At 39.9% G+C, this 27939-nt stretch overlaps 2 protein-coding genes across 4 annotated transcripts in view; one reads left to right on the top strand and one right to left on the bottom strand.

The window, feature by feature from the left end:
- The window catches only part of LOC121870286, a 66068-nt gene that overhangs the window by 5828 nt on the left and 32301 nt on the right, over nucleotides 1–27939 (top strand). The window lies entirely within an intron of this gene.
- On the bottom strand, nucleotides 861–26439 carry LOC121870285. 3 transcript variants are annotated; one of them, XM_042372073.1, is made up of 4 exons: nucleotides 26371–26439; nucleotides 8293–8531; nucleotides 2868–3098; nucleotides 861–2636 (listed from the first exon to the last, which is right to left on the bottom strand). In XM_042372073.1, exons 2-4 carry the CDS (start codon nucleotides 8405–8407, stop codon nucleotides 1723–1725), a joined length of 1260 nt encoding a protein of 419 aa, XP_042228007.1. In that variant the 5' UTR covers nucleotides 8408–8531; nucleotides 26371–26439; the 3' UTR covers nucleotides 861–1722. The 3 variants fall into 3 exon arrangements, with proteins under 3 accessions (XP_042228007.1, XP_042228008.1, XP_042228006.1); XM_042372074.1 differs by lacking the exon at nucleotides 26371–26439 and adding an exon at nucleotides 24633–24731; XM_042372072.1 differs by lacking the exon at nucleotides 26371–26439 and adding an exon at nucleotides 14628–14744.

Raw genomic sequence — 27939 nt, 5'->3', positions numbered from 1 at the left:
CCCCCTTCACTGAGTAAATCTATGATGCTGAACTGGTTTTTCCTTCACTGTCATTGAGTTAATTAGATTTTGTTTGAGTTTTTGTTACCAAGATAGGCAGTGGGTGTGGCTTGGTGTTCTTGTTGACAGCGAGGAGTATAAGTAATTTAGGGGAATATTTTATCTAAGGGGGGGGGAAGTTGTGGGAGGGAGGTGCTGTGGATTACCCCTTACCTTCCCTCCCCTCCCCTTCCCTTCTACACCATAACGTACATCTGATAGTGTGTTGAGGCACTCGGGTAAATAATCCTTGAGGCAGTATAATAATAATTTTACCTTCCCGTTATAGCCTGTCCTTAATCACCCCACCGACAGCATTTCTAGGGTGTGGGTGTGTGTGTGGGTGTGGGTGGGTGGGTGTGGGTGGGTGTGTCCAGCCATAGTAATTCAAACAAGTGATGTACTTATATAAAAAAGAAGATGTTTGTGTTCTGGAGGATAATTTTCACCTTTTTACACACGTGAGAGAGACTAATTGAGGGAGTGAGTCACATAAACCGCAGCAACGAAGTTAATTTACACCTCTTGTCAAGGATGTCTGTGGTGCAGGTGTGGCAGGGGAGACACACCTTTAATTACCAATGAAAAGAGTACGAGGACCATGGTCGTAGTACTCATGGGGTTAAGGTTATCGTACTCAATGTTAAGGTCAACTTACTCAAAGGTTAACGTTATCGTACCCTAAGTTAAGGTCATCGTACTCCAGGGGTTAAGGTTATCGTACTCAAACGTCAAGATCATCGTACTCAAAGATTAAGGTCATCGTACTCAAAGGTTATCATACTCAAGGGGTTAACATCATCGTACTCAAGTGGTTAATAATCAGTCTCCATTATCCACATGTCTTTAAGCACCATCTGTTGTCCGGCTAGCAAGGGTTTTTTTATCAGTCTTAGCGAACTTTTGGCACACTTAGTAGAGGTAAGTCCCTCTACTGGACAACTGACTTCGAATATAAGTACTCAAAAAACCTACGTGAAATTTGACAAGAATAATGAACTTTTTTTGAGAGATCGGCTGTAAAATTATGGTAAAGGAATGATAAAAATAATACCAATTATTTACCAAAGACGCAAAAACAAAAGTGAAACGTAAAAAATAATAAAATAAATGAAAAATGCTTAACATACTGGTAAAAGAAATGAAAAGATTTGTAATTCAGCTTCTATATGTAGACCAAGACTTCATTGTTACTTTATATGTATTAGTTTACCCGGATTATGTAGTGATAGTATTTTGTGTACCGTCTGTCTCTCATGGTGGCAGTAGAGGGTAAACTAATGTGAAATGTTCCACCTCTGTTTTTCAATAGCTGCTAAACTACCCATTGTGGCTTTTGTTCTTGATTTATATAAGAAAATTATGAAATTTTATCCCCTTGAGTTGTTATTTTTGTTATTGCACCTGAACAGCTCAAGAGTAACTCACAATATGATTATTAGTTGGCTGAACTGTTCACTTGTCAATACAAAACAGGAACTTGATTTTTGTCGTCGTGTTTGCCTTTATTTCATGGATGTTAGATGGATGTCACACACCAACTATAGCAAGTGCCTGCTGTCCTGTGGCTGATGCTCATGAATAAATGCACTCACTATATTTTTGGTGCAGTTTGAACTTTAAATGGAACGAACTGCACTTTTTTTTGCTTGTTTTCTGAGCTTGGTGGTCACCTTTTGCGCCTCAGCTGTTTATATACCCGTCATTAATATAGCTACCGGTTACGTCATTTTTTTTCTCTCCTGATATCTTCTGTGTCATATTTTCCTCTTGTTTTGCTTTTATGTGATCACCAAGTTTGAATAAGAAGGCGAAGAAAACCGACGTGCCGATGATAAGACCAACAGAGCCACCAGTCAGAGCAGGCGTTTGAGGAACTATCGCAAAGGCACTGACCAGAGTCGCAGTGTTCAGAATGTAAACACAGGCAGCCAGGACTAACCGGTGGAAATGTGTCCCAATGAAAGCACCTAAAGGAGCGAACATCGTAGCAATGGGTAAAACGACATATAGATAATCCCAGCTTTCTTGAGGCATCCCAGTTGTGACGAAAGATCTCCATCCCCAACATACTAGTGAGTTTAAGGCCATTAGAATCACCGAGGTCGGGGTCGCTACTTTCTCGGATATTTTGAAGAAGAGTGTGAGAAGACTGAACATCCAGATATTGGACCCACAGCCAGCGAAGGCAGTAAAAATACCACCGATAAAACCAAATACAAAAATCAACAATATTTTCCACCAATTGAGATCTTGAATATTATTATACGTTCGTCTTTTGTTATTCCAATTAATCAAAAACAAAGTAAATGCAAAGGCGAAGAAAATACTAGCAAATCCCATTTTCTTCACCGAGGGAGATAATATTGGATCTATAACCTCCAGCCCGAATATTACTCCAGCAGAAGATCCCAAGAAACTGTACAGTAAGGAGTGTCTCTCGATGTGAACCTTCATGAAGAGGATAGAGAAAGAGGCAGCCAGCATCCCGTTAGCTTGTATGGTAATTGACAGATCTCGCGCCACTATAGGTGACTCGTCCATCGCTAGTGTCATTACTGGAAACGCTATAGCTCCACCACCCACACATGTCATCCCTGTGAAAAAAAAAAAACAAAGCATAAGTATAAATGTGTTTTTGTGTGTGTCGAGTGAAATATTTTTGCGGGCGATATTTTTATTGCGTTTAGGCTCGTGTATCAGGATATATTACTGGTTATTGAACTGTACAGGTAAATTTAAGCTTAACTGTCTTAACTTGAATGGCAAAACAAACTTAAAATAACACCCATGATAATTAACCAATCAGCAAAGACAACAAAACTCACCAGCAATCATCGAGCCGGGGATCATGGCAATGGCGATGAGATATTTGTCCTCAAACACATAAAACAGCTCCTTATAGCACATCATGGACCAGTACCAGAAGTGATAGAAGGCAATGGGTATCAACAGACTCCAGAATTTACGTCTGGAGGGTGACAAACCGCTAAATGGTCCAGTTGTATTGCCTGATGTATCGTAACCTGTTTCCGCCCCCGTTCCTTGCTTCAGCTGACCTGTTAAAAAAAATACGATACTTTTTTTAATATATTGGTATTTTGTTATATTAATCTAAACATCTTGGCTATTATATGTGATGGTGATTGGGGTTTTTTTTTATAGGAGACTGATTCATGGTGTTGACCTTTGGAAAAATTGGGTTTGTGTATCATGAGAGGCAATGAAGGGTAAAGTGTTCCAGATTTTGCAGATTCGATTACTCAGTCCAGGTTCCCCCTCGAATGACTCTCACTCTCCCATGGTTAGTTCTTGCGCCCACTAAACTCTCTTTAATACCTGAGTTTTTCATTAGATCGTGAAGAATTTAGACATAACTTAGTGCTTGACGAATTGCAAGATATCTCAGTGTAGGAGGAACTCATTTATGCTTGAAGGATTGAAACATAACTTAGTGCTTGAAGATGTATGACATGTCATCAGTGTTTGAAGAATAACAACTCATCACCAGCTCCTAGAATAAGTAAGTCAAATAAACTCATAGACTTGGGGTATCGCATATCTCTCTATCTCTCTCTCTCTCTCTCTCTCCTGTTTTAGTAACACTCTGGACAAGGTAATAGTCATAAACCCCTGAATGAATGACAACCTGTTCAGCAACATTTTCCAGGAATACCAACAGTACATGTGGAGAGGCTACCTTTTTCCCCTTCACATCTCAGGCTTCCCACACACACACACAGCTTAATAATATAAATATTGTCTTAGATAACGGAGGATCAATTTAATGACAATTCATTCAGAAAGTTCATTGGTGAGGGTTTTTTTATACAACGTTTGAGCTTTAGAACGTACAGAAAGTTTTATGCTCGACTTATTATCAAACGTTTATAATCGTGTCGGTATTTGATGACTGTTAAAAGTGGGTAATGCAAGAGTTTTTAAACCTATTTCAGAATACGTGGTGACTTTAGATTCTGATATTACCGGTTCTCCAGGATTTTCTTGTTCGTTGTGATGAAAATTCAGTAATTCTCAACACTTCAGGTATTTTGTGAATTCTCATCCACATGTTTACATTTTTGTTCCACAGTGGCAAGAATTTATAATACCAGACTGAGGTGAAAATTCTAGTGTGTTTCTTGTTTATATTCGATTCATTCTTGATAACATGGAATTATTATCATATTTGCTATATAGGGATTAATAAGTTCTTTTACCTGAGGCTGTAATTGTAAGGTGAATATAAAAGGTAATTTAAATGGATGAGTTTGTGTACGTAGTGTTTGTTAAGCTGGATCTCTTGGCCAAGGAGGTTCAGAAACTTATTAAACCCGAATCAGAATCGTTTTGTGTGATTTAGTGTGGTTCATTTATTGATTAAGGCAGCTGATAATTACCTGGAATAACACGAGGGGAAAAGTTATTTGTTACTGATTGGTCATAACACCTGTGAGGTCGTATTGATGAGAGGGGTCCACACACCTGTACGTCCCAATGGAGGAGTTCTACATTCACTTTGACAACCTTGAACACACACACACACACACACACACACACACACACACACACAAAGAACTGCTTCAAGAATCCCAAATTTTACCTGGGAAAGGAATTGAACGAGCAAACATCCGTAAGTTTTAATCCATTGTGGGAAATTGTCAAAGCAAAAAAAAAAAAATTACTTCGGTAACACGACTAAAAGGAATAGTTTCAAGACTGTTAACCTGAGGAATGTTGACTATTGTTCTGAGAGATACACAATTGTGATAAATATACGTTTAAACTTACATGTAAACAGTCGTGGGAAATATAGCTTGGAAATGAAGAGTACAGTATATTTCTTGCAACTAAACCGGTCTAATTGTTTATGAACTTGAGTCGTTATATAAACTTCTTTCCATATTGGTCATCACTGATCTGGTAACTTATGGAAAAGGAAATAATGTGTTTGTTACCAGTGGAGACATGTCCTGTACACTCAATCAAAAACTTTCCTTACGATTTGGTGTTGAAACAATATGACACAACGGACGAAGGATTTTGACAACCCTACCGAGACAACAGGAGTCATAGTGTTTATTGTGAAATTTATCGACCACCTGGTATTAAGTGAAATAACAATTGAAGATAAAATCGTAATTTCCTCTTATGAAACTGTGAAGTAAATGCCTTAAAACCCCACAGGTAAACAAAGACTAAAGCTATTTTTAAACTTCATAGGATAAGGATTTTTCTCACTTCAATTCAGTCATCTAACTTTAACCAGAATAAAATACCTAAGTGCGACATTGTCCTCTAGGGGTTAAGGATGACTTGACCATTATATCCAGTGACTCCCGGCACGTTCCATAACACGTTAGGGTGAAGGTACAAGGTTTCAGCGTCTGGCCTTGACTGTTTTCAGCTTGTATTACTCAGCTTTAACTTGGGAACAAAACGGAACACCTCACTGAATCCTAGCTGATACACCCCATTTGGTAAGATGTTATGAGAGAAAGTGGGAACTGGTGTGTGAGGGAGGAATACTAAGAATGATGTCCTTATGGGATTGCATTCATTAACAGGAGGGGAATCGGATAGCATGTGGAATCTCCTTAAACTCGTGGCAGTCATGGGAATCTCAAACAGCTGCTGGCTTAAACACTACTCAAGATCCCTGCTATAGTACTACGGGTCTCTGTGCTGAATAAAATCGTCTGGCGTTTGGCAAATAAAATATAAGTGACGTCCAGTAATGAAGAGGTTAATACAGTCACAGGATGAATCTAGGAACACAGAAACAGGGTGTATACAGCGTTCGTCTTCTGTTCTAGGGGTTTCTTATTCAACCCCCATACGTATTCCTAATCCACCCAGCTGTTGGCGGTGAGTACAGGGGCAATACGCTGCCTCATTGTGTACCAGAGGCATATATTGTGCAGTTTATTGTGATCACGCTGTCCCTACCGAGCAGTCATGCCTTCGGGACCTAATTAAGATGAATGTAAGGTGTTTGTTAGGGGAGTCCGGTTCTTGGTGTCTCTGTTTTAAGTTTGTTCTCTGTTTTAAGTTTGTTCTGTGTTTTAAGTCTGTTCTCTCTGTTTTAAGTTTGTTCTGTGTTTTAAGTCTGTTCTCTGTGTTTTAAGTGTTCGAGCGACGTTAAGTTGTTCTTGTGGTCTTGTCTACGAACGATTATCAGATAAGCAGGATGACCTTGTATGATTGCCACTGTGTCGGCTTTAAGACCCCAAGCAAAAGTTTAAGTTCACACTTCGAGTTATATATAAACTAGCCCTACAACTGTTGATTTCATTCCCAACACCATGAAGAATGCAGTGTGAGGGCAACGATCTTCAAACAGGGCAATGGGAACTCGAACACTGTATACGGGTTTGGAGCAAGAAACCGGTAGAGTAATGCATTGTGGACAGGAGCCGAGTTTTTTTATGTTCTTGGCCACACGAGAAGCTGTGAATGAATGAATACTTATAGAAAAAAAAACCAGTACTGTAAATTAAGGACAGGTTTATTATGGATGTACACACACACACACACACACACACAGGTTTGCCATAGCTGTACACACTCAGGCTTATTACAGACGTACGCACACACACCACATGTAGTTACACCCCCTTCATCACACAGAGAGAGAATAACGTTCCATTCATTATGTATTACAACCTAAAGCTTCATTACACAATACAGTTTATAAGAATTAACAAACTAAACCACTATATGACTTGTTTGGGGGAAGGAGGGGGGAGGGGGGAATTACTGCAATGTTTATTTTAATGACTCGTAACAACCCTCTTATCGATTTTAATTCTCTTGAATCGTTGTGTCTGGCATTATTCGCTTGATTACCCCCCCCCCCTCCCATCCCCTCCCCCGCCAGTACACCCCAGCTAAAAGGGACGGCCTGGTATATAAGTCAAAGTCACGCTGAAGGGGCAAGCTATTCCGGTTTTGAGGTGAGTGGTCATTAAATAAGCAGACTCGCCAGTATATCGACAGTATGCTATATAGAGTCTTATTTCTTCCCAACACTAAAATATATATAATATTTTTTTTAAGATAGAAAATAATCATAAAAATTATATACCAAATTATATGATATTAAGAAATTGTTAAATTATTTAGAGACAAAAATTTATGGTTAAAGGCTTGAAAAAAAAATACTCCTCACTTCATATATTTCTGATTTAAAAATAATTCGTGGTTTTTAATTATTATTTTGATAATTACTTTGTTTATTAGCTTCTTTATATAAAAATACTAATGGATAATAATTACAATAATAAACCAGGATTTCAGAGATGGTTTAAATATATATGTATTTTTTTTTTGTATAGTTGGCGGGACATCTACCAGCTTACCTTGAGTACAGTAAAGGTGTTGCTGTTTAATCCACTTTCTAATAAAATTAATTTATATTTTGGCCACTCTTGGGATTTCCCTTAAGGATGATATTTCACTTTTACGTTTAATGTGTGGGAAGAAATGACCCAAATAGGATAAACACAGAGATATAAACAGTCACTCAAAAAAATATCTATATGGTGATCGATGAATTCCTGAATGAACACTATGACTCCTGTTGTCTCGGTAGGGTTGTCAAAATCCTTCATCCGCTGTGTCATATTGTCTCAACACAATTTTGTAAAGGTATTTTTTTTTGAGTGTACAAATGAATAATGTGAGTCTGCCGTTTGTGTGAATAATCTGTATAAAGTCGCTGAAAAGATTAACACACCGTGGCCTTATCAAACGCTAGAGACTTAATAAATATTACTGACATGAGATATTCAAACACGACCTTGAGAGTAAATGTGAAGATAGTGTTGTCAGCTTAATCAAATATTAAACGTGAATAAGGTTTAGTCATCAGCTGTGTTTACATAGACCAAGAAGGTGGGGGGCGTGGTAGATATTCCACCTCCATGATTTATTTAACCTTTTGTTTCACTGATGTTATGAAATTTATTATACTGTAAGTTGATGGTTTAGATTAATTTATAACTAAGAACAAATTAAGAATGTTATGGTTGTTGCAATGATTCTTACTCAACCGGAAGAAATTTGGTCTAAGAATAATAATTTGATTTTGATTAAACAATAAGGTATCATAAGATAGTTTAATATAATATAATACAAGAAGTTAAAAATAGGTAGGAATGAAATCTTATCTTTTATGTTCTTCGTAATGATCAGATTTTATCCCTACAGATTTTTAAGTTCCTATAAGAAACAGAAGCCATGTTTACTCACCTTCCCAAAAATACTTCTTACACCAGAAATAAAATCCGTGACTACACCATTTCCTCCAAAATCGTCCGTCTTTCCCTGGAGTTTCCCTGTTAGCGGCAATTTCCACGTCTTGCATTGTTATTTCCTTGATTAATTCCAGGCAGTTAAGACCACCAGTTTTGCCTTGGTAATTCTTGACGGAGGGAGTGTGTGTGTGTTTTCGTCTGTATCTCTTCTTTGTATTGTTAGTTCTTCAATATCTAAGTGAAAACAAAAGAATAACATTTTAGTATTAATTTCATTTGTATATGATAGTTTATTTTTTATAATAATTAAACTAAAACCAAGTAATTTAAAAATGTGTTATCAGAAACTGTCGTCTTATGATATGAATCTTCAGTATTCTTCATTTTTCTTCACCACAAACTCGTGTAGAATGTAATACACTTATGACGTCAACAACACATTTACACTTTGACTTAAAAAACGCTTCTATAAACCTACGCTTAAAACTTCACCTTAACAAGATTATATTAACTAGTAAGGAAATATTGTACAATTTAAATAGATTATTGAACATAATTTTATCCTATCTAGTGTTAAGTAAAAGTATCTAGTTAATTATTTTCTGTAATTTCTGTAAGCAAATTAGTTAAAGTACAACCAATAAATACGTTCATACATTATAAGAAGAAAGTTAACTCAACATTATTATTTTTTTTTCGCATCGTGGACTTTGCAGACAGCACGGAATGACCTACACAGCCTTTACGCCGAGAGAGGCAGTAATAGACTTGCTATGTTCAAAACGGGTTTCCCTTTGTCTAACTTTTCAATGCCAATGACCCCCAACACACACACTTCCTGCTCATCTTAACTCCTAATGGTTGCTGACTCCTTTAGTATGTGTGTTGCGGGTGACGGACACGTAAGCTATGCATTTCATATTTTTTTCTCAAACTAATAATAATAATAGCAATAATAATAACAATAATAATAATAATGACAATAATAATAATAATGACAATAATAATAATAAAATACTCAATATCCACAGCAAGTAACTTTCCATTCGTTCCCATCCATAATTCAATCTTGTCACAGCGAATGCATTACCCATACAGCCGCCTGTAACCCACACACCCCTTCCCCTGGTGGCTATCGCGTAACAGATATTCTACTGTCCAGATGCGGTATAATGTGGATAATATGGGCTCACCGATAGAACGCAGAGGGTCAGCGTAGATGGTGTTAAATCTGAGTGGGGCCGTGTAACCAGTGGGGTTCCCCAGGGGTCAGTACTAGGCCCACTCTTGTTCATAATCTACATAAACGATCTAGATACTGGGATCAGCAGTGACATAAGCAAGTTTGCGGATGACACCAAAATAGGGCGGCAAATTAATTCAGGGCAGGATGCAAATGCATTACAGGAGGATCTAAATAAACTGCAGGGGTGGTCTGAAAAATGGCAAATGAAATTCAACACCAGCAAGTGCAACGTACTTAATATTGGAAGAACAAATACTTATAATGTATACAGCCTTAACAACATCAACCTAGAGAAGTCGACTTGTGAGAGAGACCTAGGGGTACTTGTAAGCCCGGACCTACGGCCTAGAAAACAATGCGTTAATGTTCGAAATAAAGCAAACAGAGTATTGGGTTTTATATCTGGAAGTGTAAGTAACAAGAGTGCAGAGGTCTTATTGCAACTATATCTTGCGCTAGTCAGGCCGCACCTCGATCATAAGAACATAAGAAAATAAGGAGTCTGCAATAGGCCGGTTGGCCTGTGCATGGCAGCTCCTGTCGAGAGTTACTACCACTCACTCTATCATCCATGAATCTATCTAGCCTCCTTTTAAAACTTTCCAGCGTTCCAGCACTCACTACAAAGTTGTTAAGCTTGTTCCACTCGTCCACCACCCTATTTATGAACCAGTTCCTTCCTATCTCCCTCCTAAACCTAAACTTATCCAACTTAAATCCGTTGCTACGAGTCCTATCCTGCTCGGATATTATAAGAACTTTATCTATATCCCCTTTATTGATCCTTTCACCCACTTAAATACTTCTATCATATCTCCCCGCACTCTTCGTCTTTCTAGGGAATGCAAGTTTAGTTTCTTTAACCTAACATAAATACTGAATCGATGTCAACTTGTTTTACGATTTGACTTTTTCTTTTGTTCTGTATATTCAAATAAATCTCTCGGGGTCACTAAATAAGACTCTTACTCTCTTATAGGACAAATAAATACATGTTCTTTAATATACTACGACATCAAGAGCTCATGTGTGTCAGGTGAATTTTCTCTCTCAGTAACAAGCATTTTGATTTACATTCTGTCCTGCCGTGGCATTGTAGCCTCGTGTATGTTCAACTGGTAATTCAGCGTTCACAACCATTCATCAGCCTCGGTGTAGTGTCATTTGCCTGGTGTCTAGTAAGCTCTTGTTCTTGTAAATTTATTGTAATCGTAAGTTTTTTTTTTAAATGTGACTTTTTGTGTTATTTGAAAGATACGTGTCACTCGCTGCCCTTACAGTGAGTTACCAAGCCTAGCAACACACACACAAACACTCACCACTCTAATATTTCTCCCTAAATCTAAACAAACACAACAACAACACAAAAGTAAAACAACAAAAAACAAATACAGCCTTCGATCATCTCACTCCAACATGGAAAACAAAAAATAATTATTCCATTTTTTATATCAAGTTTTTCAAGTTTTTCTGATCTGTAATAAGGAATCAGTGAGACCTCTATTTAACGGACTCTATAGGAGAATGTAGGCTTTACTGTATATATATTTTCTCATTAATATTTCCAAGTTAGGTTATATACGAACAAGCGGACATTATGTTGTCATTAACCCTCCATTTATATCAAAACTTCCTTTATCAAAAAATATTAATCCAAGGGCATTTTTTTTCGTGAACCATAAATAATGATTATATTTCAAAACGTACAATAAACAGGCACTTAAAAACAGTAATAACCAAGTTGAATTGACCTGACCTGACCTTAAATCCCGCGTGATGGAAGGAATACCTGACCGTCTTGATTCGCTCATGGTGAAAATAAATTGTTTTTTTCCAAATTATATATATTTATTGTCCCATTACTTCTGTTTTTTTTTTCGTTTCCAGATTTTCGTAAGGAAATGGAGAAAAATATATTTACATGATAATCAACTTATCATACTAACTTCAAGGTGTTATTATGCTAACTTCAACGTGTTATCATACTAACTTCAACGTGTTATCATACTAACTTCAACGTGCATTCATACTAGTTTCACGAAGTTATCACAAGTTATTCTTAAACTCGTTGCAAAGTTTTCATTGTCCAGAATTGTGCTTGAGAATGTATATTGCAACTGTAGGAGCTCGGCCTTGTACTAAGACTCCCTGCAGGCATAGGTGCGGCTGATGGTGCGTGGGGCTTTGTATTGGGGACGACACAGGCAGACACACACACACACACACACACACACACACACACACACACACACACAAACACACACACACACACACAAACAGTTAAAATACGTTGGATATTATCTGAAGTGAATGATAAATTAAATTGCGTTAATTGTAGTGTAAAAAAATACCACCGTTACTTAATCATTGTTGTTTAACTTTGCTACTAAACTCATTAAAAATAAACATTGTTATTTGAAGTGTTATTTTTTATTATTTTCTGGATTTTCAATTTTTTATTAATAAGAGTTGAGGTTTTCCTATTATAAACCAGTTTTTCTTATATATTCTTCACTACAGGGACGACACTTTTAATATTTACCTAACCTAACGTCAAATGATATTATTCAGCACAGAACCAACCTTGTACGCAAATGGTTAGGAAATAAAATGCGTAGGAAGACATATGTTAAGTGTGGCTGTCAAATAAATTACCCGCGGTGTCTGCTAAACCCAAGACTGATATAATGTTTGAAGCAGAAAAAATTAGACTGAAATAGAACTGAATAATATTGTCTTAATAAAAAAAATCATTGGTTTAACCCCTTTGTGGACGATGGTTTAACCCTTTGTGGACGATGGTTTAACCCTTTGTGGGCGATGGTTTAACCCTTTGTGGGCGATGGTTTAACCCTTTGTGGGCGATGGTTTAACCCTTTGTGGGCGATGGTTTAACCCTTTGAATACGATGGCTTAATTCTTTGAGGACATTAGTTTAACCCTTTGAGGACATTAGGTTAACCCTTTGAGGACATTAGTTTAACCCTTTGAGGACATTAGTTTAACCCTTTGAGGACATTAGTTTAACCCTTTGAGGACATTAGTTTAACCCTTTGAGGACATTAGGTTAACCCTTTGAGGACATTAGTTTAACCCTTTGAGGACATTAGGTTAACCCTTTGAGGACGATGGCTTAACCCTCCCTTATTCAAAGGGTTAAAGATAATTACGTAGAAGTCACATTTCACTACAGTCGATAGTGATGACTCATCACTATCGAACAGGTTTTTTGATAGGTTAGGCTTCTCAGATTCTCCCCCTACCCCTTCCCTCCCTCTCTTCTCCTACTACCCCTTCCCTCCCTCCCTTCTCCTCCTACTACCCCTTCCCTCTCTTCCTTCTCCTCCTACTACCCCCTCCCTCACTTCCCCTCCTACTACCCCTTCCTTCCTTTCCTTTCCCACCTTCAGGAGTACGAACCGAACCTCTTGTGGCCAGGAACCTGATTATGACCTCACACTTGAAACTCCTCCCTCGGAGTGAACAAACAATCGCCTGTCTTGGGAGATTATACTGGTCTTAGGTGGGGTGTTAGCTATTGTGGGAAGACACGACATAGGCTAAATTGGGATCCTTACTGAACCACGAAGGAATCTCCCTCTTGCGACAGAAATTACAGCTAAAATACATCGAATACAGGAAAAAAAATGTATACATGTATTTATCCCTATTCTCTGCCAGCCTGTATTAATTAAAAAAAAAACTTGGAATCCTTAAGAAAAATTACAAAAGTCGTAATAGTAAGCAATGAAGGAAATACTATTGTTGGAGTTGTGTTTTCAAGGAAATCCTCTGTTTTCCGTTTAGTCGTGAAAGTCCGGAGTTAATTAGGGACAAAGACGTTAATCCCAGTGTGTCCAGTGACGCAGGTGACCTTAGTAAGTGGTAGGTTACCTGACACACGGCGTAGGTAAGTGGTAGGCTTCCTGACACACGGGGTAGGTAAGTGGTAGGCTACCTGGTACACTGGGTAGGTAAGTAGTAGGCTACCTGACACGCGGGGTAAGTAAGTGGTAGGCTACCTGACACACGGGGTAGGCAAGTAGTAGGGTACCTGACACGCGAGGTAAGTAAGTGGTAGGCTACCTGACACACGGGGTAGGCAAGTAGTAGGCTATCTGACACGCGGGGTAAGTGGAAGGCTACCTGACACACGGGGTAGGCAAGTAGTAGGCTACCTAACACACGAGGTAGGCAGTATATTCTACGACTTATTAGGGGAATCCCGGTTTCGTGAGCAGGACGGGTACCAAGACTTACCCGGGGTCTTCCCGTATGCAACACAGTCGCTGGTTGTTGACGATTCACTCAAAGAATTCAAAAAAATTTCCATGAGTTTCCTCACCTATTGTAACCGTTTTATTTACTGTTCTTTTCTGGAAAATTACGGTAGATAAGTAAGGTTAGGTACGTTTTGGTTGGGTATTGTAGGTACAGTAGGTTAGATTAGGTTAGGTATTGTAGGTAAGTAAGGTTAGGTATTGTAGGTAAGTAAGGTTAGATATTGTAAGCAGGTTTTAGATTAGGCTAGGTTAGGTTAGGTTAGGTATTGTTAAGGGAATGGTTGTTTGAGTTAGAATACTGTACAGGTAACCTCATCAGTGTGAATGTTAATCTTTCACCCGTAGAGACAGACAGACAGACAGACAGATGAATTCAATGTTCCATCAAGTCTCAGGTCTGAGCCTTTGAAGAACTAAAATGCCAACTCAGGTTCACGCCTCAGTTAGTTCGTCTACAAAGCCTTCGTTAGGTCTTATACACTTGGTAATCTCTTGAGCGACACGCCTTGAAGCAACTCTCGTGAACACCAAGAATGAGAGCTTTAGAAATCTGGCCAAGGATCCTACTGACGGCAAGCATTTGATGGGTTTGTTTGGATGTTCTTGGCCTAATTAGCTTAATGTTTACTATTGTTATTTACCTCCACTGTCCAGGTATACATTGTGTACCTGTGTGATTTATGTATGCTGTATAACCTGCCTTGTCTATATACCGTACCTGTCACATCAATGTCTATGGAGATTTTACTGAATAAATGTAATTATTATTAGTAGTAGTATAGAAGTGTCTTTGTACATTACCTTCTTGTAGTTACGAAGATACAGTGGAACTACTTGGTAAATATCCAAAATCTTTACTTCTTAACACAAGAGAAGTTATATTAGTGGCTTACTCCTGGAGCAGATGTTACCTGTAGGTATGGTTGTCACTATATGATACACGCGTACTAGGGTGCAGGCTCTTATATTAGGTACAATTCCGGCTGGATTAGAAATCACCGCCCAGAATCACGGGGACCAATGAGAGGCGTGGCGGCGAGTAGCCCAGCCAATCTGAGCGTTGAAGAGACTGAAAATGTCCTGCCAGGGAGAGATCCCGTGATTGTCGCATTGCTATTGGCTGGCTGTATTTCACGCTGGTAAGGTACTGAGGGCAGGGGTGAACCGTAGAATTAAGGTTTTGCGTCAGTGAGGGTAATGCTTTGAACTTCAAGATATCTAAGAAATTTAAACAAGCGTAACAGAATAACTAAATAATTATACACGTGGTAACATTTAGGAATATTGATCTTGTGTAGGGCACCCTCTGTCCATAGGAACGACAAATAATTACCGATTTAAAATTATGTACAGGTATGGCGATTATACCAACACGCGTATAATTATATTTACCTACGCGTTTATTATGTTCCCGCCTATAACACTACACTAGACAGATAGATACATAGATCAGCATGTATATAAACAGGACAGGTATACAGTTCAGCATGTATATAGACAGGACAGGTATACAGTTCAGCATGATACCCGAGGCATTAAACATGATACCTGAGGCACCGACTCTATTCAGAGATAGTGAAGAAAACAAATTAAGTGAGATAGTAGTGACTAGTAACGATGTTAGTAAGCAAATAGACAAACTAAAGCCTAATAAGTCACCTGGTCCCGATGAGATATTTGCCAGAGTATTAAAGGAATGTAAGGAAGAGCTTAGTATGCCCTTAGCAAAGTTGTTTAACATGTCCTTAAAAACAGGTGTAGTACCAGAATCCTGGAGGATAGCGAATGTAATACCGATTTTCAAGAAGGGGGATAGATCACTATCCTCTAACTACCGCCCAATCAGTCTAACATCAATAGTAGGCAAATTACTGGAAGCAATCATTTCAAACTCTATTCGAAATCACCTGGAGAAGCACCGATTGATCAATGATTCCCAGCATGGCTTCACAAGCGGACGTTCTTGCCTAACTAATCTATTAACATTCTTTTCATCAGTTTTCGAATCGGTGGACGAGGGCACAATTATGATGTGGTATATCTCGACTTTAGCAAAGCCTTCGACAGAGTCCCCCACGAAAGACTAATTAGAAAGGTAGAAGCTCATGGCATCAAAGGTGACATCCTTAAATGGATTAGGGCGTGGTTACAGGACAGGAAACAGCGAGTGAGCATTAACGGCACTAAGTCCCATTGGAGCAACGTCACAAGTGGAGTTCCCCAAGGCTCAGTACTTGGACCATTATTATTTATTATATACATAAACGACATAGATATCGGCATAGACAGCAACATAAGTAAATTTGCTGATGACACTAAAATAGGACGTGTTATTAAATCTGACGAGGACTCGGCAAAACTACAGGAAGATCTAAACAAATTTTTCGAATGGTCTGAAAAATGGCAGATGAAATTCAACGTGGACAAATGTAAAGTACTCAGTATAGGAGATGTAAACAGGGAAACCAGATACCAGATGAACAACGATGCCATAGAGAAATCCGACTGCGAGAGAGATTTAGGAGTAATGATAAGTAGGAACCTTAAGCCAAGTAAACAATGTGTTTTTGCTCGTAACAAGGCTAATAAAGTACTTGGGTTCATACAAAGGAGTGTTAGTTACAAGACTAGCGAGGTCGTCCTAAAACTGTATCTTGCTCTTGTGAGACCACACCTGGATTACGCAGTTCAGTTCTGGTCACCGTATTACAGAATGGATATAGAATCCTTGGAAAGAATTCAGAGGAGAATGACAAGACTAATCCCGGGCATTAGGAACCTTGAGTATAGAGACAGGTTAAAGCATCTTAATTTGCACTCCCTTGAGAGACGTAGAGCGAGGGGCGACCTGATAGAGGCGTATAAGTGGAAGGCAGGGCTAAACAAAGGGGACATTACAAAGGTACTCAAACTATCCAACCAGGAGCGAACTCGTAACAATGGTTTTAAATTAGACAAATTTATATTTAGGCGGGAAACAGGTAAACACTGGTTTGGAAACAAAGTAGTGGATGAATGGAACAAGTTACCAAATATCATCATTAACTCGAATACGCTGAATAGCTTCAAACATAGGTTGGATGCTTATATGAGCAATAGGGGTTGGGTGTAAACGGGACTGCCCAGTATGGACCAATAGGCCCGCTGCAGTTTCCTCCATTCTTATGTTCTTGTGTTCTTATGTATATAGACAGTACAGGTATACAGTTCAGAATGTATAGAGATAATTTATTCTCATTTGGGTATAGGACAATGATAGCAGAGTGAGAAGTGAAGAAAATAGAGGAAGATTAGCAGAGAGAGAGAGCGACCGACCCCCATTCACGTTCTAGGAAATAAAAAATAAAAAAAACATACCACAAAGACAAAGGTACAAGACCCGGAAATTCTTGTGAAATTTTCCTGTTGTGGATTTGTTCCTTTTTAACTTTCATAGACCAAGTAACCTGTTTCCCCCCTTCACACCTAGGAGACGGAAGCAGAATTTTATGATATATTAATTAAATTTTTGTTTATTTTACATATAAGTATTATTAAAAAAAGTATATAACCAAACGCAAATTTCATTTATCACCTGCATACTACCAACCTAGCGTGCGTTCAATGCTACGTCTGGAGGGAAACTAAAGGGAAATGTTAACATCCGCTTAGTTTTATAACCGATCCATTCCACCGACAGCCATCACCCCTCGTCCTTCACCCGAAAAAGCGACCCTCTCCTCAGAATTTAGACATGATTTATGCTAAGGAAATTCTTTGTTACAGTGAGTCTGGCTTATCCTAGCAACACTGATATCTCCTCCAACACTGGTAATAGCACCTCCAACAGTAGTAATAACACCTCCAACACCAGTAATAACACCTTCAACACCAGTAATAACACCTCCAACACCAGTAATAACACCTCCAACACCAGTAATAACACCTCCAACAATCGTAATAACACCTCCAACACCAGTAATAACACCTCCAACACCAGTAATAACACCCCCAACACCAGTAATAACACCTCCAACAATCGTAATAACACCTCCAACACCAGTAATAACACCTCCAACACCAGTAATAACACCTCCAACACCAGTAATAACACCTCCAACACCAGTAATAACACCTCCAACAGTAGTAATGAGGGAGAGGTTAAAAAACATCCTTATTATATCTCAGAGTCGATCCTCAACACACGCTTATCCCATGACAACTTAAGAGGGGATTCCCGGTCTTCACGCATCCCCTGGGCAAACGCAGGTGGGTTGAAAGTGCGGCAAACCCATCTAAAAAGTCACCTACTTCATCATATCCCACCTGCTGCTATAATTGGTAACACGGCCAGGTGTATACGGTAGAGGTACAACACAGATTCAAGGGGGATTGGTTCTGAGAAATGGTTGTCATTCAAACTATCTGTACTTTGAGGTGATCGATGAGTTTTAGAATGATTACTACGACTCAAGTTGTCTGGATTGGGTTGTCAGAATCTTTCACCCGTTTTATTGTTTTAAATTAATTTTGTATTGGTTCTTTTTTGACTGTGGGGTATATCTGTTGTGGTAAAGCTTTGGAGAGTGTGTGGTTGTTTGTGTGGTCATTATGCATTGGGGAGTAATTCTTATGTTGTTTTTTTTTCTGAATCGAGTCCATAATGAGGCGTTGTGTTTGAGTTAGACTGACAGGTATGTGTGGCATGACCTTCCGAGAAAGAGTCGCCATGTACTGTTAAATTTAGATAATGACATACTCTACCAGCTGTGTAAATTACGGTAATTTAAACCAAAGCTAGATTTTACACATGTATATTTCAATAACAGAGCTCAGTTATATTTGGTTCATGGTCATACACCTCGTTATGATAATTATAATATAACACGCAATGATTCGTTTTCACCTTTTACTTGACAGGTTAATTCGTGGCTTCAATAAGTCTCCTTCATTCTAGACGATCAAGTAAATATATGTCCTGTTCCCGTTGTTCCTCAGGTCATCATCCTGTTCCCGTTGTTCCTCTGGTCATCATCATGTTCCCGTTGTTCCTCTGGTCATCATCCTGTTCCCGTTGTTCCTCTGGTCATCATCCTGTTCCCGTTGTTCCTCTGGTCATCATCCTGTTCCCGTTGTTCCTCTGGTCATCATCCTGTTCCCGTTGTTCCTCTGGTCATCAATATTCTCCTTACACTATCGAGCCAGATCTTACTTGGAGATCTAACAGGCTTCCGTCCTCGTGGAGTCAGTTCAACCCTTCTCTCGTACACATCACACACCCATACCATCTTAAACCCTACAGCTTGTCACGGTAACAGAATACGTTTTTAAACACCTAGATCGAAATACCAATCTGTCTCACTTAATCTTGTTTATACTGGACAGATTATTAATTACTGTTATCAATTACCTCATTCAACACCTGTTTGGCCTTATTTAGTGGCAGTTCTAAGGCTGTAGAAAGTTGAGATTTACCTTGATGAGCAGAGAGCAACTTTCATCTTTATTTTAACTTCTTGTTTATTCAACTTGTATCGCATACCCTTTAGTTAGGTTAGGGTTAGGTTAGGCTACGTTAGTTTTAGGTTAGGTTAGGTTATGAGATAGGGAGAATTAGTTTGAATATAAAGATAATATAAAGTGTTTTTTTATTTAGCGTTAAAGCCTCCTATAAATAATATCTCACCTAACCTAACCAATAAACTATAGTAGTCGTCATGGAAAGTTTTATGTTAAGCTTTCATGAGTTTCTAAATATCTCGCTGCTACTTTACATGCATGGTCAGGGTTACAGAGGAAACCCCCTTGTATATTGTCAGGGTTACAGAGGAAACCCCTTGTATATTGTCAGGGTTACAGAGGAAACCCCCTTGTGTATTGTCAGGGTTACAGAGGAAACCCCCTTGTGTAGTGTCAGGGTTACAGAGGAAACCCCTTGTGTATTGTCAGGGTTACAGAGGAAACCCCTTGTATATTGTCAGGGTTACAGAGGAAACCCCTTGTATTGTCAGGGTTACAGAGGAAACCCCCTTGTGTATTGTCAGGGTTACAGAGGAAACCCTTGTGTATTGTCAGGGTTACAGAGGAAACCCTTGTGTATTGTCAGGGTTACAGAGGAAACCCCTTGTGTATTGTCAGGTTACAGAGGAAACCCCTTGTATATTGTCAGGGTTACAGAGGAAACCCCTTGTGTATTGTCAGGGTTACAGAGGAAACCCCTTGTGTATTGTCAGGGTTACAGAGGAAACCCCTTGTGTATTGTCAGGGTTACAGAGGAAACCCCTTGTATATTGTCAGGGTTACAGAGGAAACCCCTTGTGTATTGTCAGGGTTACAGAGGAAACCCCCTTGTGTATTGTCAGGGTTACAGAGGAAACCCTTGTGTATTGTCAGGGTTACAGAGGAAACCCCTTGTGTATTGTCAGGGTTACAGAGGAAACCCCTTGTATATTGTCAGGGTTACAGAGGAAACCCCTTGTGTATTGTCAGGGTTACAGAAGAAACCCCCTTGTGTATTTAATTTTAGTTGACTCGCGTTCCAGTTACCCCTCACAGCTCCTGGTGGGGGGGGGGGGGCGCGCTTGAATATTAAGTACTGTACACCCTAGTTTATTATACGTTAAGACTAAACACCCTAACCTAACCTTAAACTAAATAATCTAACCTAAAACCAACGTAACGTAACGTAAATGAAACTGGCAATTCACATTACTCATCAAATAGAGGGAAGTCCAAACTGACCATCGAGTTTGTACTAAGTCAATGATAACACGTATCTAACAATCACCCCAGACCACTTCAACCACACAACCACTTATTCAATCACACATCGATCAATAGCTCTTTTTTGTGATGTTATTTTGTTTGAGATATCCTTCCCTCGTGATTGAAACTGCTTGAAGGATATCGAAATAGGATATTTTAAACTAGTTATCTTTCTATATCTGGAGTGGTATTTTCCCCGATTTTCAAGGCTACGTTAACCTCCCCTCCCTCCCTCCAACCCTCCCTCCCTCCCTCCCTCCCTCTCTAGTGATTCGTTCCAGCCATAACATCTATATATTATAAGTCATCCGATAAGTCTATGAACTGTAGGACTTCATGGGGGTATGTACACGCAATCTTATTAGCTGGTTTGATAAGTATACCGCGAAACCTCCATATAACGGACTACAATGAGAAGAGTCCGTTATATCGAGGGTCAGTTAGATGTGAAACCTCGATATAACGGACTAAATTTATCTAAAAGTCCGTTATATCAAAAGTTATAATGATATGGTTGGTAATTACACTAAACTACCAATAGAGTTTGAAATAAGTGTAAAATACAGAACAGAAAGACATTGTTAAAGTATTTACTATTAGATTGGGGAATATTGTTAATGAGACGTGTTAAATATTACCGAGGGAAAATATATTTGTTTATGTGGTTACAGGATGTTGATGAGTGGGGTGGTTAGTGGTAAAGTACCTAAGGTGCCTCGTTACATACCAGAACCTATCTGTATCTCGTATGTAGATCAGTTACCTGCAAAAAAAAACCCTGCCACACGATCATTAATGACCACTCATGGCTTCAAGGTCACTTTTTTATTGTTGAACACTGTCGACCCCTTCAAGGTATAACAGGCCATTGTGTGTGTGTGTGTGTAGTAATAATAATAATAATAATAATTAACGGTTTATTGAAAGAGCTTGGCAGCCAGAAGGCTGTGTGCGTGTGTGTGTGTGTGTGTTACTCAAAAAAGATAACTGCTTAATAACGATACCTTCTGTGTGTTTTTTTCCTAACTGGCCATTGGTCGGTTTCCATACAAACACCTTACGAAACCCAACCATGAAACAGCGTTATGACCCAACACTCCCTCAACCATCTTCAAAACAACCGGACAGTGTTATTACCTTAGTGTAGAGACGAGGATCCATCAGTAAATTCACAAGTGACTTATCTTGCTCTTGCACCTGGTAGAAGCTGTCAGTAGCTCTGCTGGTTAGTGTCAGAATCACATCTGTCATGATCCCTTTTATATTAGCCACAGTTTCTTGGAAGGTCAAAACAAGATACTGCTTTTTCTCGGGGTCCAGTGAGAGGCACCCTCACCTAGTCTAACAAACCCTGTTGGGCTAACCTCCGTGCCATGAGTCACCTGTACAACTTGCATGACTAGTTTGTCACCTGTTCCTGTTCAATGATGTTTACTCCTTGCTATTTCACCGCGATTATTGTACATATAAAAAGATATGAACTTGTAACAGCGGAGAGTTTGGCACTATACTTCAATAGTTAATCTCACAGTACCAACAAGACTGAGTATACTATATGGCTGTAAAACTAACACATCAACCTTTAAATAACTAATAACATGCTGTATATACCCAAGACACTTTCTCGATAATTTCCTGTAATATAAGTGAGTTTTGTTAATAGTGGTCAAGGTCAAGATTGTCACCGCCTTAGGGTCAATAACCTTTAAGAGCAGGTACTAAGAAGAGCAAAGTTTCCCTACATATTATATAACTATAGACCCATCTACTGTCCATACTGTCTACTACCCATACTATCAACTGCCCGTCTATTTCAACACTAATAACACCCCTCCAACACTAATAACACCCCTCCAACACTAATAACACCCCTCCAACACTAATAACACCCCTCCAACACTAATAACACCCCTCCAACACTAATACCCCCTCCCAACACCTGTAGTAACCTGACCAACACTAATAGGGAAAAACTGGATTTACCTGATCACAAAACAATTCCTGGATGGTGCTAAGCCTTGTATAAAACCACCCGGAAATTTATATTGACACGCAAGACAGATTGATTGGTTACTGGTAAGCCTACTGTATGTTCCGCGTTCCGTGTGGGGCAAACTGGGACAGGTAACACGCTTATTCTTTGTTCCGTATTGTGAAGCCAAACTAGCTCAGGTTACACGCCTTCTGTATGTTTCGTGTTGCGTGTGAAGCCAAACGCAACAGGAAAGAGATCTTATAAGTGTAATGATGTATAGTTAGGTTAGAACAAAAGAACATAAGAAATTAAGGAGTCTGCAATAGGCCGGTTGGCCTGTGCATGGCAGCTCCTGTCGAGAGTTACTACCACTCTCTATCATCCATGAATCTATCTAGCCTCCTTTTGAAACTTTCCAGAGTTCCCGCACTTACTACAAAGTTGCTAACCTTGTTCCACTCGTCCACCACCCTATTTGTGAACCAGTTTCTTCCTATCTCCCTCCTAAACCTAAACTTATCCAACTTGAATCCGTTGCTCCGAGTCCTATCCTGCTCGGATATTATAAGAACTTTATCTATATCCCCTTTATTGATTCCTTTCACCCACTTAAATACTTCTATCATATCCCCCCGCACTCTTCGTCTTTCTAGGAAATGCAAGTTTAGTTTCTTTAACCTATCCTGATATGGAAGGTTTCTAAGTCCCGGAATCATTTTTGTCATTCTTCGCTGCACCGACTCTAGTGAATTTATATCCATTCTATAATAGGGCACCAGAACTGAACCGCATAATCGAGGTGCGGCCTGACTAGCGCAAGATATAGTTGCAATAAGACCTCTGCACTCTTGTTACTTACACTTCTAGATATAAAACCCAATACTCTGTTTGCCTTATTTCGAACATTAACGCACTGTTTTCTAGGCCTTAGGTCCGGGCTTACAAGTACCCCTAGGTCTCTTTCACAAGTCGACTTCTCTAGGTTGATGTTGTTAAGGCTGTATACATTATAAGTATTTGTTCTTCCAATATTAAGTACGCTGCACTTGCTGGTGTTTAATTTCATTTGCCATTTTTCAGACCACCCCTGCAGTTTATTTAGATCCTCCTGTAATGCATTTGCATCCTGCCCTGAATAAATTTGCCGCCCTATTTTGGTGTCATCCGCAAACTTGCTTATGTCACTGCTTGTTATTCATTTCCTCCTTCCTTCATCATTTATATTCGTTTAGTGTTTTTTCTCTTCACTTTCTCTTCCTTTTGTTTTGTTTTTTCGTCATTCACTGCTACTTCCATGGTCAATGTTCACCAGAGAATTCTAATTTATTACCAGCCAATCAGCTCTTCCTTCCTGTTTCCTTCCTTCCGTCTCTCTCTCTCCCTCCCTCCGTCCATCATTCTCCCCCCCCACCCTTCCTTTCCCCCCTCCTTCCCCTCTCTCTCCGTCACTCTCCCTCCCATCCTTCCCTCCGTTTCTCTCCTCTCCCTCCTCCCCGTCCTTCCCTCCCATCCTTCCCTCCGTTTCTCTCCTCTCCCTCCTCCCCGTCCTTCCCTCCCATCCTTCCCTCCGTTTCTCTCCTCTCCCTCCTCCCCGTCCTTCCCTCCCTCCTCTCAATGTTAATCGCCACACTACACTGATCATCTACATGACTCATCTCCTTTGCGAAATTTCCCTCACACCTCCACCATCATCCCCACCACACACCTCCCCCATGCCTCCAACATCCCCATCACACACCCCCCAACATCCCCACCATCTCCACCACACACCCCTATCATCTCCACCAATGACCACCCTCGTTTTTCCTCCCTTTCAATGTAACATAATAGTCCTTTTAAATCAAGAACCTTACCTGGGGTCATTTAGCTGTTGTTTACCTGCATTGTCTGTATTCGTGTATGGTTCCTATACTACGTCACTGAGGTATATTATAAAATAACCTCCAACATTGGTAATAACATCTCCAACAGTTTCTCTAATAATATTAATAGCACATGTAATACTAGTAAAAATATTTAAGATAGTTTTAATTATATCTCCAACACTAGTAATATCTCCTCCAACACTGCTAGTTAACAACCACTACCTCCAACACACTATGATGGCACTAAGCACTTTCTTTTCCCCACTTGTTAGGATATAGATGCTAATTGTCAATCCACCAGTACAGCACAACACAGGCGCTCGATCCACGTCTGCCTAGAATCGCACCTTGAGACAGACTAATGAAAGTTTACAGTGGCCTCACGCACTTACCAACACGAGGGACCTTTACACGATGATCAACTTGTGTCAGAAAGAAATATGGGTCAAGAAATACCTAGGGTGATAGGGATAGCTAGGGTGATAGGAGGGTGTTTATGGTGATAGGAGGGTGTGTTTAGGGTGATAGGAAGGTGTGTTTAGGGTGATAGGAAGGTGTGTTTAGGGTGATAGGAAGGTGTGTTTAGGGTGATAGGAAGGTGTGTTTAGGGTGATAGGAAGGTGTGTTTAGGGTGATAGGAAGGTGTGTTTAGGGTGATAGGAAGGTGTGTTTAGGGTGATAGGAAGGTGTGTTTAGGGTGATAGGAAGGTGTGTTTAGGGTGATAGGAAGGTGTGTTTAGGGTGATAGAAGGGAGTGAGGAGGTAGCGAGTACCATCACCTCCAACACCACTACATCACCCCCAACACCACTACATCACCCCCAACACCACTACATCACCCCCAACACCACTACATCACCTCCAACACCACTACATCACCCCCAACACCACCACATCACCTCCAACACCACTACATCACCTCCAACACCACTACATCACCCCAACACCACTACATCACCTCCAACACCACTACATCACCCCCAACACCACTACATCACCCCCAACACCACTACATCACCTCCAACACCACTACATCACCCCCAACACCACCACATCACCTCCAACACCACTACATCACCTCCAACACCACTACATTAACACAAAGACTTGGGAACAGGTTTAGGGAAATCCCCGACCAGCAGGGTCCGTTCACAGAAAATCCCAAAGGGTTAAACCACATTCCTCAGGGGTTAAAACACCGTCTTCAAAGCGTTAAACCATCACCCTCAAAGAGTTAAACCGTCATCCTCAAAGGGTTAAGTTATCGTCCTCAAAGGGTTAAACAATCATCTTCCAAGGGTTAAACCATCATCCTTAAAGGGTTAAACTATCGTCCTCAAAGGGTTGAACAATCTCTCAAGGTTAAACCACAGCCTTGAAGGAGTTAAGCGAGCGTCCTCAATGGGTTAAAACACATTCCTCTCAGGGTTAAGCCAGCGTCCTCAAAGAGTTAAACCACATTCCTCAAGGGTTAAAACACATTCCTCTAAGGGTTAAACCATCATCCTCAAAGGGTTAAACCATCATCCTCAAAGGGTTAAACCACCATCCTCAAAGGGTTAAACCATCATCCCCTAAAAAATAACAAAAATCATCATCATCACAAGAATTAAAACACCCGGAAACTTTCAATTAAAACTTCTGGTAACTGTAACCCTTGTAATTAGCCAAACCTCTCTGAGAGTTTACCACAGCCCCTATGACTTGCCGTAACTGTGTGGGAACATAGGTGGTGGAGAGAGGAAAATTTCTCCACCGACGTAGACTTCTCAGCGGGGGGGATGAGGGGGGGGGTGTGGTGGAGGACCTTAGCAGATAGTGTGAAGAATTTATTAAGTTTTATGGCTTTTAATAACGTCTCCAACGCTAGTAATAACGTCTTCAATACTAGTAATATCACCAACACTAGTAATATCATTCTCTCTCTCTCTCTCTCTAAATGGGAGACTTCAATTCTTACCTCAAGACCCAGCGCCCAAGACGGTGTGTTGTGTTCTGATGCCGTCTCCTCCTTCCAGCGGTCTGCTCTCTAACCCAGTCCACCAATCATCTCACTGTAACCCTCCCCACACCACTTATCCGTTGAGCCAATCAGCCAATCGCCTCAATGTCCTATTTTTGGCTGACCAATCGCCGGAATTGTACTAAAATATTCGACCTAAGAATTTTAAATCTCAAAATCTTGACCCAAGCAGAGGACAAGACATATTTAAGGAGGTTTACGGTTATTAATAGTTAAATTTTCAGCCAATCAGAGCGTGTTTACCAAGTGTATTAGATATTACGATAATTGACTTATGTTTTTATAAATACCAACGTAACGAAAATGTTTATCTCGTCCAGTTCATATTCTTGACATTATCTATTCAATGGGAATTGCTATGCTGTAGCTTTTGATGGTCTCTCGGCGTCTGTCTGTTCGTTTATCCGTCTGTCTGTTCGTTTATCCGTCTGTCTGTTCGTTTATCCGTCTGTCTGTTCGTTTATCCGTCTGTCTGTTCGTTTATCCGTCTGTCTATCCGTTTTTCGTCCGTCTATTCATATTTTTGTCTCCGTTTCTCCATCTATCCGTCAATTTTTCAATCTATCCATCCATCTCCTCATCTATCTACCCGTTTCTCTATCTATCCATTTTCTCCGCCTACCTGTTTCTTTCACCTAACCAACCAACCGATAACCTAACCTAAACAAGCCACCCATACGATTAGGCGGTGAATCAACAACAACAAGAACCTGAATTAAATGTTAAAGGTCAAGCTTATCACGAAGCCTTTAAATTATGTCATGGTATATATTGTTTTCGTTAACAACTGAAGATTTTATTTACCCGCGAGAAATTCTTAACACGTGTTGTCTTATGGTTCACTGTTATGGGTTTGTTGTTGTTGTGAATGGTGGTGGTGGTGGTGGTGGTGGTGGTGGTGTTGTTGTTGTTGTTGTTGTGAATGGTGTTGTTGCTGTTGTTGCCATTATTATTATTATTAGTGGTGGTGGACAGGGCGTTGTCAAGTTAAGAAAGCACGTAGTGTGTGTGTGTGTGTGTGTGTGTAATAATAATAATAATAATTGACGGTTTATTGAAAAAGTTCTGCAGCCCGAAGGCTGAAAATATACATTGGACATAAATGACTTATTACATACATTGGTGGTTTAACAAAAGTCTTCATTAGAGAAAGGTGAAGGAACATAGTGAACATACAGATTATTGTAGGTGTTGAACAGCAAAAACGTAGTGTAGTAACTCCCTCCCAGATGGTGTTAGGAGGGACCTCACGTGGTGTAGTAGTTCCCTCACAGATGGTGTTATGAGGCCTCGTGGTGTAGTAATTCCCTCACAGATGGTGTTATGAGGGGGCCTCGTGGTGTAGTAATTCCCTCACAGATGGTGTTATATGGGGGCCTCGTAGTGTAGTAACTCCCTCCCAGATGGTGTTAGGAGGAACCTCACGTGGTGTAGTAGTTCCCTCACAGCTGGTGTTATGAGGGGCCTCACGTGGTGTAGTAATTCCCTCCCAGATGGTGTTATGAG

This window comes from Homarus americanus, unplaced genomic scaffold (genome assembly GCF_018991925.1).
Source record: "Homarus americanus isolate GMGI-L3 unplaced genomic scaffold, GMGI_Hamer_2.0 scaffold18710, whole genome shotgun sequence".
Taxonomy (NCBI): Eukaryota; Metazoa; Arthropoda; class Malacostraca; order Decapoda; family Nephropidae; genus Homarus; species Homarus americanus.
The sequence above is the reverse complement of the archived record's forward strand: the minus strand, read 5'-3'. Positions and strand labels throughout refer to the sequence as shown.

Bases quoted from the DNA above. Each gene is read 5' to 3' on its own strand.
- LOC121870285 (XM_042372073.1), bottom strand. From the start codon at position 8,407: ATGCAAGACGTGGAAATTGCCGCTAACAGGGAAACTCCAGGGAAAGAC. The intron at 3,099-8,292 runs GTGAGTAAACAT...TTTTTTTAACAG, and splicing joins TAAGAAGTATTTTTGGGAAG to GTCAGCTGAAGCAAGGAACG. The intron at 2,637-2,867 runs GTGAGTTTTGTT...TTTTTTTCACAG, and splicing joins CCCCGGCTCGATGATTGCTG to GGATGACATGTGTGGGTGGT.